General features: G+C 56.2%; 1 protein-coding gene across 3 annotated transcripts in view; it reads left to right on the forward strand.

Moving 5' to 3' along the window:
• The window catches only part of SCN4A (sodium voltage-gated channel alpha subunit 4), a 42,421-nt gene that overhangs the window by 19,797 nt on the left and 8,877 nt on the right, over positions 1 to 13,747 (forward strand). For all 3 annotated transcript variants that reach the window (XM_083877342.1, XM_083877340.1, XM_083877341.1), the window contains 7 exons: positions 984 to 1,222; positions 3,040 to 3,213; positions 3,485 to 3,841; positions 6,933 to 7,364; positions 11,741 to 11,870; positions 12,185 to 12,339; positions 13,534 to 13,707. In XM_083877342.1, the coding sequence (XP_083733468.1) occupies positions 984 to 1,222; positions 3,040 to 3,213; positions 3,485 to 3,841; positions 6,933 to 7,364; positions 11,741 to 11,870; positions 12,185 to 12,339; positions 13,534 to 13,707 (1,661 nt within the window). The remainder of the gene's footprint in view (positions 1 to 983; positions 1,223 to 3,039; positions 3,214 to 3,484; positions 3,842 to 6,932; positions 7,365 to 11,740; positions 11,871 to 12,184; positions 12,340 to 13,533; positions 13,708 to 13,747) is intronic.

Below are 13,747 nucleotides of genomic sequence, written 5' to 3' on the forward strand. Positions count from 1 at the left end.
ATCCCAGCCCACTGGGATGATGCCTGGAGGCAATAATCGAATATCTCACACACATTAATGGGATTGCAGGTGATTAGAGGAGTCTCTAGAGCCAGCTGGGAACTGCCGAGCAGCTTCCCAGGAGCTGCTGTGTCAGCTTCAGCAAAAAGCACCACGAACTCAGTAGTTCATGCCCCTGTCCCCCCAAGAACAGGAACAAAACCCTCTGGTCAACACAGAGCAGTCTCCTTGGATGTCCTGGCAATCTCAGGGTGGCAAGGACACCTCAAATCCTGCCCAGGGGCTGGGAGCAGGATTGGATCTACAATTCCCCGGCTTATCTGCCTTTCCATCTCTCTCCAGTTTGAAGAGTCAGGTTCTGCATCATCTCTGTGCCTGGGCATGGGAAGGCTCCTCCTTTTAGCTCCCATATTTTTTGGGTGCCACAATATAAAAAATATCTAAAGCTTTTAGAAAGTGTCCAAAGGAGGGCTAAGAAGATGAAGAAGCATCTGGAGGAGCCATATGAGGAGTGGCTGAGGTCATTTTGTTCAGCTGGAGAAGAGGACCCTATGGTCATATCTCCCATATCTCCCAAGGGGCAGCTCCAATCTCTGCTCCTTGTGACCAAGGACAGGACAAGGGAACAGCTGGAGCTGTGCCAGTGGGTGGGGATGGAGGTCAGGGGAAGGTTCTTCCCCCAGAGGGTGCTGGGCAATGCCCAGACTCCCCAGGGAATGGTCCCAGCCTGAGGCTGCCAGAACTCCAGGAGTGTTTGGACAGCGCTGCCAGGGATGCCCAGGGTGGGATTGTTGGGGTGTCTGTCCAGGAGCTGGATCAATGATCCCTGTGGATGTCTTCCAGCTCAGGGTATTCCACGATACTTAAAATCATAGACCATCCAGAGCTGGCCCAGGATCTCAGGAGAACTTCTCCTGAGAGTCAGCACTTGCCCACCCAGGTGAGGACAAGATAATCCCACACTTTTCCTTTCCCACCCTCAGAGCTGGAAGAAGCTCACCAGAAATGCCCACCCTGGTGGTACAAATTCGCCCACACATTCCTGGTCTGGAATTGCTGCCTTCCATGGGTGAAGCTGAAGGAGTTTGTCAAGCTGGTGGTGATGGACCCCTTCGTGGACCTGGGCATCACCATCTGCATCGTGCTCAACACTCTCTTCATGGCCATGGAGCACTACCCCATGACGGATGAGTTCGAGAACGTGCTGAGCGTGGGGAACCTGGTAGGGAGCTCCATCCAGCCCCAGCCCCATCCTGGAGGGCAGATCTCCCTCTGCTGCTGTGTGAAACATCCCAGCTGCTGACAGAGCACTGCAGGGCTCTGCCTACAGCACCCCTGCACAGGGCTGGGCTGTGGCATGGCCCAGACCAATGTGGAATTGGGATCCAGCATTCCCTGCTCCTCTCCTGCTGCAGTCCCTGCCTGGCTTGGTGCATCCTGAGCCACCCTCTACACCACAACCCTGCTGCCAGCCCTGGGTGACACCACAATGTCCTTGAAACTTTAGGTGGCCATGGGGCAGAGCAGAAGGTATTCCAGATTGTGGGAACAAACAGGTCCCCACTGAGCAGGAAGCAACAATGCAGCATTAAAATTAATAATAATCAGGAATTTGCCCAGTGGAATCATTGCAAATCTCAGCTGTCCTGATTTTATAGGTGCATTTAGTGGCTGCTCCTGATTGGAGCAGGTGACAAATGGCTCTGAGCTGGGTGGATCTGCTGGTGGGACAAGCCCGGGAGGCCCCTGGCAGCGGTGGGAAATGCGCTAAAGAATGGGAGAGTTCCCATCCCCTCTGCTGCGCTTTGCCCTGCTCCAGCACCTGCCGGGGCCTCTGGAAGCGCAACCCTGGAGTGACAGATGCCCCGGGCGGACGGGACTGGCTCTGGTTTCATTCAGGAAATACAAGGGTATTAATGGGCCGGTGCTCAAGGCACGGCCGGGCTGAGGTGGCTCCAGCCCTTCCTTCGAGCCAGGAGCGGAGTCTGGCTGCGGGTGCACCCCCGGGGGAATGATCTGCTGGGGAAGGGCCAGGTGGGGACGGGAGCAGGTCGGAGGGATCCCACTGGGGTAGGGCTCCCCCAAATCCCCTGCCTGTGCCCGCGGCGGGAGCTGCAGCTCTGCTGCCTGTCCCGCCGCAGGGAGTAAAGGACAAGGGCAGGGATCAGCCGGGAGGAGCAGGACAGGAGATGTTTGTGGGCTGCCATGCAAGGGACACGTGGGGATCATCTCCTGGATAGGGGAGCAGGAAGAGGACAGGGGACATTTGTGGGCTGGCATGCTGGGGACATGTGGGGACAATCTCCTGGGATACTGGAGCAGGACAAGGGATGTTTGTGGCCTGCCATGCAAAGGACACGTGGGGACAGTCCCATGGGATGCAGCTGCAGGAGCAGGACAGGAACATTTGTGGGCTGGCAAGCAAGGGACATGTGGGGACGACCTTGGGGATGCAGAAGTAGCAGTCTCCCTGCTGTTCCTCCCTGCTCAGTGAGAGACAGACCTGTCCCAACACCATCCCCAGCCAGGGCAAATCTGTCACCAGGCCCTCTGCATGTGCTGTGCCATGGAATTGCAGTAGAGATGTCAATTGCCACCTGGCTGAGCCCTCTCTGCAGTGACACAATACTGCAGGTGCTGTTGTGGTCCCAGGAAAGGAGCATTGTGTAAAATCCAGCTCAGCTGTCACAGGGCTCAGAGAGGGACAAGGGTGTTCCAGTAGCAGCCCATTTCCAGTGCTGGACATCTGTGATTTCCCAGTCATTCCAAAGGAGTCTCTTTGCCAAGGAAATTTTATTTTTAATTTCCAGCTGCCAACGCTCACCTTTGTGTCCCTCCAGAGGAATCAGTCACCAGTATTCCCAGTCTGGCTTTACCAGCCACACTGGGCAGCATCTGGGGAGCTCATTCCCAACTGGGACTGGCCCTAACAGGGTGAAATGCTTTGGGGATACACCTAAAAAGAGGGATGCTGCCCACCCCACTCTACAGCTCAGCACTAGTTTATGAACAAGTGATCAAGGGTGCTGCTTCCCACAGGTCTTCACAGGGATCTTCACAGCAGAGATGGTCCTGAAGCTCATTGCTCTGGATCCCTACGAGTATTTCCAGCAGGGCTGGAACATCTTCGACAGCTTCATTGTCACTCTGAGCCTGGTGGAGCTGGGCTTGGCCAACGTGCAGGGGCTCTCCGTGCTCCGCTCCTTCCGCCTGGTACGTGCCAGGGGACACCTGGACATCCTGGGAGTGACTTGCTCAGCCTCCTTCATGGTGGAGGCTCAGCCTGGGAGGGACCAACTTGGACCCTATTAAAGAAAAGACTGAGTCAAATTAAATATTCAGGGAAGTCGGAGTCAGAGCAGTTGGGGGTTTAACCCATCCTGCCGTGATCAAACGGCCCTGGCAGGGTCAAATGGCAGTGCCACAGCCTTGCTGGCACCTTGTGGCAATGACACCTCCACCCTTCTCTTCTTGCCCCCCACAGCTCAGGGTTTTCAAGCTGGCCAAGTCCTGGCCCACCCTCAACATGCTCATCAAGATCATCGGCAACTCCGTGGGCGCCCTGGGCAACCTGACGCTGGTTCTGGCCATCATCGTCTTCATCTTCGCCGTGGTGGGGATGCAGCTCTTTGGCAAGAGCTACATCGAGTGCGTGTGCAAGATCTCTGTGGACTGCACCCTGCCCCGCTGGCACATGAACGACTTCTTTCACTCCTTCCTCATCGTCTTCCGCATCCTCTGCGGGGAGTGGATCGAGACCATGTGGGACTGCATGGAGGTGGCCGGCCAGACCATGTGCCTCATCGTCTTCATGATGGTCATGGTCATTGGGAACCTCGTGGTGAGGCTGGGGGCTGGGGGGACCCTGGCTAGGGGCAGAGACAGAGGGGGTCGTGGGGTGGGGACACCTCTGTCCAGCTCAGCCCTTCCATGGGGCTGTGCCATGGGCAGGGTCTGGTTGGAGCTGCAGGGAGCACAGGGATTCTCCTCCCTCCCAGGCCCTTGGGATGGGCTGTGTCAGCTCTGTGTGAAACAGAGAGAACTGATTCCTGAGGGACTTCCAGCTGAAACCATATCAGGAACTGGGGGGAAACTGAGGCATGGAAAACACAAATGGGCTTCATAAAGCACAGGGTTCAAACACAGCTCAGCTTCAAGCTGCCCTGTATCCTCCACTTGGCTTTTCCAGCTTTCCTGCCCTATTTCCCACTCTCCTGATGAGGCAGAGCTCCATCCATCCATCCATCCATCCATCCATCCATCCATCCATCCATCCATCCATCCATTTATCCATCCCACCCTTTGCTCCAGGTGCTTTAGGCAGCAGCCCCCCCCTCCCCACCCCCCCGCACCCCGCAAGGCTCCTGCAGATCCCCAACCTCCCCTGTCCTCACTGTGCTCCAGGTGGCATCTGGTGATGGCCAACTTCCTTCCCTGTGTCTGTGGGACCCCCTGCTCCCCTCACCCCATCCTGCCCCTCCCCTCCCCACTCCCCCGGCTGCCTGTGCTGCCTGAGCTACAGGTTTGAGAGTTCCAGGCGAGGGTGAAATCCTTTCTAAACTTGGTAACCCCAGCACTGGCAGCTCTGGAGCTTGTTTTGCAGCCTGCGTGGGCCCTGCTCTCCCTTCTTGAGAAGCAGGGTAGGGGAGGGAAGCATCGACTCGCTCCTATTACTTGCCGGGATGGTGTAATCCCTTTGGAATTTGCTTTGAAAAACTATCTGCCCCCGGGAGCTGCTGACCCCTGTCCCCAGGGAGGCTCTGAAAGGAGCCCGGGGAGAAACCCAGAGCAGCCCCTGGCTCGGGTCAGCTTGGAGTGCTCCACTTTGAGGGCAGAAATTTGAGATTTGGGTTTCTCTTGTCTTCCCTGGCTCATGCCAGGAATTTGGGGCTCTGAAGGGAGAGCCCCTGGCTGCAGACCTTGCCCCAGGCCTGTGCTGGGCAAACTAGGGGAGCAGCCTCGTGTCCCCCCGGACTGCCCATCCCCCACCAGTCAGCCTAAGTTTGTGATGTCACCTTTCCAGGGGACCGTAAGGCTGGGTCAGGCTGAAAATCACCCACAAGGGCACCTGTAAGGAGCAGGAGCCTCTCCAGAACCATCCGCAGGGAGTGCAGGAGTTTGGACTCACAGAATTACAGATGGGAATCACAGCTGGGGCTCCCTGCAGAGCCCTCCCAAAAGAGGGCCCTAAAAGAGGCTCTGGAAAGTTTCCCTCTACTGGAGCTCACTTTTGGAGTAGCACAGTCTACCCTCCTCTCCAGGAGACTGCTCTGGAGAAGACACGGGAGCAGCACAATTTCACGTGCTGTGGTCAGTGACAGCCCTCCCAGAGGTGGGAGTGTCCCCATCCCAGAGGCGGGGGTCTTCCCATCCCAGAGGTGGGGGTGTCCCCTCCCTGAGCTGCACCCCAGCCCTTGGGGCAGCTCTGCAACTTCTGCACGGGCTCCATTTCCAGCCCAGCAGAGAAACACGGAGCACAAACACGGCCAGAGCCCTCTGTGCCCTCCTCCTCTGCCAGGCTCTCGTGGCCGTGCCTCAGGTATTTCCGAATCCTGGAGCCCGTCCCAGAGGCTCCCAAGTATCCCGGTGCAAGGAGGTGTGTGTTTCTCCGCGCTTCCCCTGCGCAGGAAGAAGGTGACCCGTCCTTTGCTCCTAATGACACTTTGAGCATTTCCTTTGGGGTTATTCAGGGAAAAGGGAGGAAGTCGGTCAGGTGACAAGGTAACGGAGTCCTGTCCAACAAAGACAGAGCCAGCGGCACCCATTAACTGTAACTGGTACTTAACGGGGGCATTCACTGCTGGGCCCGTGGGGATTTATTTAAAGACGTGGTTTAAGGCACATGGCATGAGCCATGTGAAAACAGCAGTGTCCTTGGATAGCAGCTAATTCCCGTCTCAGATGCGCTGCTGGCACCGCACGGCACGGCACAAACACCGACAGCTGTGGGCTGGGTCTGTCCCTGCTCCGCTCCACGGGGGTGCCTGTCCCACTCCTCTGTTCCCAAGCCGCTCCAGGTTTCTGGCAGGCAGCAACCCCAGCTGTGCCAGGAGAGGCCGTGGTGGGGTCCAGTCAACGTTTTGGGATGGTGAAGTAGAAGGGGAAGCACACGAGCCCATGCTTGGAGTTACAGAGAGCATTTATTGGCTCGTGCTGAGGTGAAACTTTGCTTTGATGGGGCAGAGGAGTGTCTGGGACACAGGGATGGGGTCACAGCTGGGGTTCCTCCATGGCTCCAGGGTGTAGGAGACCCTCGGGAGGTTGCTGGGCCAAGAGAGCCAGGAGAGGAAGAGCTGCAGCTGAGAGGACAAGCAGGAGGTTTCACTCTGGGGAGAGAAGACACATAATCACAGATCATGGAATCCCAGAGTGGTTTGGGTTGGAAGGGACATTAAAGAGCACTCAGCCCCATCCCCTGCTGTGGTCAGGGACACCTTCCACTATCCCAGATTGCTCCAAGCCCTGCCCAACCTGGCCCTGGACACTTCAAGTGATGGGGCAGCCTCAAGAACTGAGTTGCATCCCTGAGGGTGGTGGGGAGAAGCACCAGAGGCTTGGGGAGTCCCCCATGGGATTCCTGGAGCTCCAAGAGACCAAGGGAAGGGGCACTCATGGATCCACAGCGGAGCTTGAGAGGAGTTGAAACCATGACTGGCATTCCTTGCAGAGAGATCTCCAGGACTGTGGGAGCCCAGGGTGAGGTTGAAGGCATCAGAGCCCAGGGGGTTTGAGGAGGAGCATGTCCATGTCCTCCAGGAACTGGGACTGGTCTCTCTGCAGTCCCCAGAGCTGGTGAGGGCAGGGCAGAGCCCATGAGATGCTCCATGAAGGGGTTTCTCTACAGCCATGAGGGATCCCTGCAGCTCCAGAGGGAAATCCTGAGGCTCAGGACCTGCTGGACCTCAGGGCTGGTGTTTGCTTTGTCCCTCCAGGTGCTAAACCTGTTCCTGGCTCTACTGCTGAGCTCCTTCAGCGCTGACAGCCTGGCGGCGTCAGACGACGATGGGGAGATGAACAACCTGCAGATCGCCATTGGCCGCATCACCCGCGGCATCGCCTTCGCCAAGGCCGCGCTCCTCGGGCTGCTGCGCCGCCTCTGGAAGGGCAAGAAGGTGGCACCAGAGGAAGAGCAAGACCCTAGTAAAAGGGACAACTCTGTGCTCAACCACGTGGACTTGGCCCTGGAGCCCAAGTCAGGGTACCTGGATGGCATCACAGGCAAGGAGCACATTTTCATGGATGAGCTGGACCACATGAATTTCATCAACAACCCCAATCTGACAGTGCAGGTCCCCATTGCCTCTGAGGAGTCTGACCTCTACGAGGAGACCAGCACCCAGTCTGACACTGAGGACACCACCAAGGTCAGCAAGGCGGGTGGAAGGGAAGGTTTCACCCCAAAACTGGGACTGGCCCATGCTTGCTGTGCTGCCCAAAGAATGATGTTGGTTTGGGTCACTTTAGGCTTTCTCACAGGGCATGGCATGAGCCAAACTTGGCATTTTCCAAGCTGGCATTTCCCAGCATAAGCTGGAGTGGTAGGGGAGGGTCCAAGGAGGGCTTTGGCTGATTTGGGTCAGACCGTAGGGTTATTGCTGATGCAATTGCTGATGCAAGGGCCCCACAGCACCACAGGGGCAGTGCAAGGGTCAGAGCGCTCAGTTTGGGGTTAAAGCTGTTCCAGAGGAATCCGATGCCAGGAAATCTGCTGATGGCACTATCATTGGATCCACTGCTAATGCCTCGGAAAGCATCGTCCTGGGGGGGCCTGAACCAGATGGAGGAGCTTAGCAGGGGTGAACATGAAGCCAGGGATGTGGGATCCAAAGCTGAGACAGCTGAGTCCAGTCTCCAGGGGACTGCTGGGGTCCACTGGAGGGGTGGCAGGGGGACAAAAAACTTGGGAAGACCCAAGTAGACACAAAAGGATGATGGTGTGGTGGGAAATTACTGCTCCCTCCAAGGTCCTGGGGACACAGGGGGCAGCTGGAGGTGCTGAGAGGGACAGGAGCAGGTGCATCAGCCTGGGAAGGGGGTTTGTTTGGACAATAGGACAGCTCTGAGCAGGGATTTCTCATGACTGGATGGCAAATGTGTGCCCAGGAGCTGAGGGAACTTGGAAAGCTCCATCCCAATCAGCTCTGCCAGGTCCAGGAGGCATCTGGTGCTGCTGAACACCTGGCTGAGGACTGCACAGGGAGCCCCGGGAAAGGCTGAAAAAAGAAGCAGGGCTCCCAAAACTGCAGAGCTCCCTCCTATCTGCAGGCTCCTGACAGCTCAGCATGGTGACAGGGACCCAGCTTGGCAGAACGTGGGGCAAGGAGAGAGGACAATCCTGATTATTTAGTGTTATCTGGGACAATAGCGGGGCTTCATTCAGCATTTGGGGTGCAGGAGGAGGACAGGAGGAAAGGTGGTCACTGCCAAGCCCTACAGAGGAGACAAACTTGCGTCAAGCACTTCGGTCAAGGGAATGGGTCAGGGGGTGGCTGCTCTCAGTTCCCTCAGTGTTGACACCAGGAAGGCTGAGAGTTGGTATTTCCCCCAAAATTTTTCCTACCACAACCCCAGTCCCACAGCCGCAGTGCCCAGAACACTGGGTGCACTGCAGAGGTGATGCCAATGCCAGCCTGGCCACGGTGGGAGAGGACACATGGGGTGCTCATGGACCTAAGCTCCCTGTCACCACAAAGTGCATCCCAGCAAATGGGAAATCCTTGGTGTGCAGTTGTCAGACCCATCCTGGCACAGCTCTGGGCTTTAGGGTGTGTTCAGCTGATGGCACCCACTCCAAACACTGCATGGGAAAACTCTGAGCCATCCCTGGCTGCTTGTGCAGTGGGCAAAGGGCATCTCTCAACCAGTAAATAAGAGCTCAGCCCATCAGGGCTGCTGGGTTCAGTGCCTAAATTCAGTCAAAGCTGACCTAGGTGGGAGGCAAGGGGGTGCATTAAAAACAAGCCCTGCCCAGGCAGGGGGAATGATGGGCTGCAATTTATCATGGAATCACAAATTATTTGGGTTGGTAAGAGCCTCAAAGACCATCCTCTGCCATGGCAGGGACACCTTCCACTATCCCAGGCTGCTCCAAGCCCTGTCCAGCCTGGCCTTGGACACTCCCAGGGATCCAGGGGCAGCCACAGCTGCTCTGGGCACCCTGTGCCAGGGCCTCCCCACCCTCCCAGGGAACAATTCCTTCCCAATATCCTATCCAGCCCTGCCCTGTGCAGTGGGAAGCCATTCCCTGTGTCCTGTTCCTCCATCCCTTGTCCCCAGTCTCTCTCCAGCTCTCCTGGACCCCCTTTGGGGCCTGGAAGAGGCTCTAAGCTCTCCCAGACCCTTCTTTTCTCCAGGCTGAGCACCTTCTGCTCTCCCAGCCTGTATATACAAGGTGAAATAACAATTAGCAATCAGGTGCTAATTGGTGGGAGCCCTGCGCTGTTCCCGGGGGTTGGTGCCAGCCGAGAGTGTTCACAGCCAGGGATGAGCTCCAGATGGAGCCAGAGCCCCGTACAGCACCCGCTCCGGGGACACTCCTCCCACCGCGACCATCCCAAACCGCGGGGGCTTCTCCACACGGGTAGCTCAGACAACGCTGATAAATCCTTTCCACTTCCAGAGCAGCCTGTTTCCAAGGAAAAGCTCTTTTTTGGGGAAATGACAGCGGCAGGATCATCGCAGCTGCGATGTTGCGTTTTGTGGCTGATCTCTTTTTGCAGGTCAAAGCAGTGAGGAGGTGCCAGCCTGTTCTGTGGCTCTGCAGAATCAGTGCAGGGGCTCAGGGCTCTTCCAGGGGCTTTTTCCATGGAGATCCTATCCTGCTGGGCAGGGTGATGTGTCCTGAGGTGCTCCAGGCTGTGGTGCAGCACAGGGGGGCTGTCAATGGAGCTGAGGGAGCTGGGAAAGGGGCTGAGCCTGGAGAAAAGGAGGCTCAGGGGGGACCTTGTGGCTCTGCACAACTCCCTGACAGGAGGGGACAGCCGGGGGGGGGTCGAGCTCTGCTCCCAGGGAACAGGGACAGGAGGAGAGGAAACGGCCTCAGGCTGGGCCAGGGGCGGTTTGAATTGGAGATTAAAGAAAATTTCTTCACTAAAAGGGTTGCCCATCCCTGGCACAGCTGCCCAGGGCAGGTGGTGGAGGTGTTTAAAAGGCCTGTGGATGTGGCACTTGAGGACAGGGGTCAGTGGTGGCCTTGGCCCTGCTGGACTCAGTGGTCTTGGCAGACTTTTCCAGCCTGAACAATTCTGTGATTCTCAGTCTGTGGATTGTGGGGTCATGGGCTGAGTCAGGGTGTGCAGCACCAAGGATGGGAAAGCCCCAGCCAGGCTGGAGATGCTGTGCCAGGTCTGTGACGGAAATTCCCCTCCCAACCTGTTGGTTCCAGGTGTGGGAGGGCTCAGGAGCCCCCAGGAATGGGTTTTATCCTTGTCCCCACCCAGGAGAACCTGCCCTGATCTCCACTCACAGAACTCCCTGGGTTCCGTGAGCCATTCAAGGGCCTTTTGGACCTTCCCCCACATCTCCAGGGCAGTTGCACTGGTTTGTCCACACCTTCACCCTTTGTAAGGTTGTCCTGGAGGCAGATGGCTCCTGTGTGTCCTTCCCTGGGGTCACAGCTTGCCTGGCTCCATGCTGAGACTCTCTAATCCCCCTGCCCCTCTTGTCCCTCCCCCAAGCCTCAACTGAGAGTGGTCCCAGTGGTCCTTGAAAGCCACTACCTGAGAGCTGGTGCCACCTCTGCTGCTGTGTCCCCTCCTGCATGTTCCCAAAGGTCTCCCACAGCAACATCTCACAGAGATGTGGCTGTGGCCCCTGAAGCTGTGGGCAGTGACAGTGCCTCAGTTTACCCCAGAGGCTTTTCCCTGATCTTTGGAGGATGGAGCAGCTCCTTTATGGATTACCAAAAGCAGAAACAGCCTGAGGGGAGGATTATCTCTTTCCCATGTAAGCCAACACCTTTCTGTGCTGGAAATACCCATCCTGTATCCTCTGGTTCCTGCTGAGACAGGCAGGGCTGGTGATCTGCTTATTCCTCAAGTGTTGCACGAGGGTTTCTCAGGAAAAAAAAAATGAAAAAAATAAAATAAAATAAAATAAAATAAAATAAAATAAAATAAAATAAAATAAAGGGAGGAAAAAAGAGTCCCAGGGACTTGCCAAGGTTTTTTCTTGCAATCAGCTCCTCTGGCCTTGCTGAGTGGTGTCTGGGAAGGCAGCCAAGCTGAGCTGTGGAGCAGGATGGAGCTGGAGAGAGGTATTTGGGATGAAGGTTTTGAACTTGGGTGGACCTCAGGCTGAGGGCCCTTCAGCATGAGCTGACCCAGAGGGAGGAGAGAGGAGAGGCTGCTTGGGTTTCTGCACCAAAGGGGGGGTTGGCAGAGCAATTTTTTGATGGGGACATATGGAAGAGGCAAGAAAATCAGCCTGAGGTGGTGGCACAGGCGATGGGAGATGGAGCTGCTGTGCTGGGAGGAAGGCTGGCATCAGGGGACTTTTTGTTTCTCTGAACATGGATGAAAAGCAAAGCTCAGGTACCAACAATCCTCCAAGGTTTGAAGCTCTGGATGAATCAACAGATTCTGGGCTGTGTGTCCATAGGAGGAGGGAGGGACTCAGAGCATCCTCCAAACAACAGGGTCCCACCACCCATCTGGTCCTGCCTGGGCTCTGTGGGGCAGGAGAAGCATGGCTGGAGGCAGCCAAAGTCTCAAGCCTGGCCTGAATTCCTGTCCCTCTGCAGAACCCCCTGTCCAGTGACAACGCCTCATCCGTGTGCAGCACAGTGGATTACAAACCCCCCGCACCCGAGGAGGAGGAGGTGGCAGAAGTGGCTGAGGAGAGCAATGAGCCCGAGGAGTGTTTCACTGAAGGTGAGGGACAGAGCAGGGCTGGAAACCCTGTGGACAGGGGGAGATGGGTATGGAGAGGGGAAAATGGGAGTGGAAGGACCCCTGCCAAGCAGTTCTTGCAGCAAAGGGACCTCCAGGCTCCCTGAGCTCAGCCCCAACTCCAAATCCTCCTGTACCACCACAGAGATGATCTCCATGGAGCGCCCCTCGTGCACCCCACCTAAGCCCAGCAGGATCCTGGTCCACCTTCCACCAGGGAGGGTTTAAAATGCCAATAAAACTGAGAATAGTGGGAACAGCCTGGCCAGGAATGACCCCCAGCCCTGTGTCCCCAGGCTGTGTGAAGAGATTCCCCTGCCTCTATGTGGACATCACCAGTGAGAAGGGGAGGATTTGGTGGAACCTCAGGAAAACCTGCTTCCGCATCGTGGAGCACGATTGGTTTGAGACCTTCATCGTCTTCATGATCCTCCTCAGCAGTGGGGCACTGGTAGGTCCCACCTCTCCCATCCCAAGGGCTCTGCAGCAGCTTCCCAGCCTGGGAGAGCCCAGAGAGGTGACAGAGCCCAAGCTCTGGGCATCTTCTGTGCCAAATAATCCAGCTGTGGGTAGATATTTTATTTCAAACCCCATTTGGCTCAGGTCTAACATCCTCCGGGAGTCCTGGTACCCCCTGGTCAGCCTTCCCAACAGCCCTGGACCATCATCCACGGGCTGTGGTCCATAGGCTCGAGGGGATGTCACTGCCTACAACTCCCACTCCTGCTCTTAATGCCAACTGTGAACCATCTGAACCATTTATTGAGCTTTGTGTGGTTCCTCATTTCACCACCACCATCACCAGCTGTCAGGAGGTGCTTGACAAAGAATTCATGGGTTTTATTTCGCTGTTCAGCACCTCCCTCAGTACCTCGTGCCCCTTCTCAGAACCTGGATGTTCCATTAAATTAATTAATTATCTCTGTTGGCCCGGTGCACTTCTCTGAGTGTTTGGGCTGGATTTAACCCAGGAAATACCAACTTTTCTGCAGGTTTGGAGGTGAAGAGAGGGAAGGAGAACAGAGGGACTGAGAGAGTTTTCAGACACACTTTACATGTCTGCAGCTTGCTCTGAGGTGGTTTGGGGATGTCTGAGGCTGTAGCTGGTGCAGGAATTGAAAGCTGTGCTACGCCAGCTGTGCAACACCTGATGACCACAGCCCTACCTCTGAGCGCTTACTCAACATGTGGGTGTAGCACACACCCCAACTCCTCAGGGTATTTTCAAAACTCCCAAAGTATCCCAAGGTGTGGGCTGGTGTCCTGGGGTTTGAGCTGAGACACCTGGGGACAGGATGCAGCTAGACTTTGGCTTCAGTGAAGCTCTGCTTTAGGTCCAATCCCGCAAAGCCAACAGGAACTTGCAAATAGGAGCTGGACCCCATGTTGATCAGGTCCTCGTGAACCAGCCATCCTTAGGCTCCCAGCATCCTGAGCCCTGGGAACGCAGGGAGATGCCAACATCTGGGTGTACTCTGGGATGCCACAGGTGCCACGGAAGATGACTGTCACATAGCTCTGGGGGGTTCTATGGAAGGATGATGTCACATAGCTCTGTAGGGTTCTCCATGGAAGGATGATGTCAGGTAGCTCTGTAAGGTTCTCCATGGAAGGATGATGCCACATAGCTCCGTGCCCCTTGCAGGCTTTCGAGGACATCTACATCGAGCAGCGCAAGGTGATCCGCACCATCCTGGAATACGCAGACAAGGTCTTCTCCTACATCTTCGTCATCGAGATGCTGCTCAAGTGGGTGGCCTATGGCTTCAAGGTGTACTTCACCAATGCTTGGTGCTGGCTGGATTTCCTCATTGTGGATGTACGTGGTTAGCAGGACCAAGCCAAGCGGTTTGGGTGTG

The sequence above is a fragment of the Zosterops lateralis genome, assembly GCF_965231275.1.
Source record: "Zosterops lateralis genome assembly, chromosome: 24".
In the NCBI taxonomy this organism is placed as follows: domain Eukaryota; kingdom Metazoa; phylum Chordata; class Aves; order Passeriformes; family Zosteropidae; genus Zosterops; species Zosterops lateralis.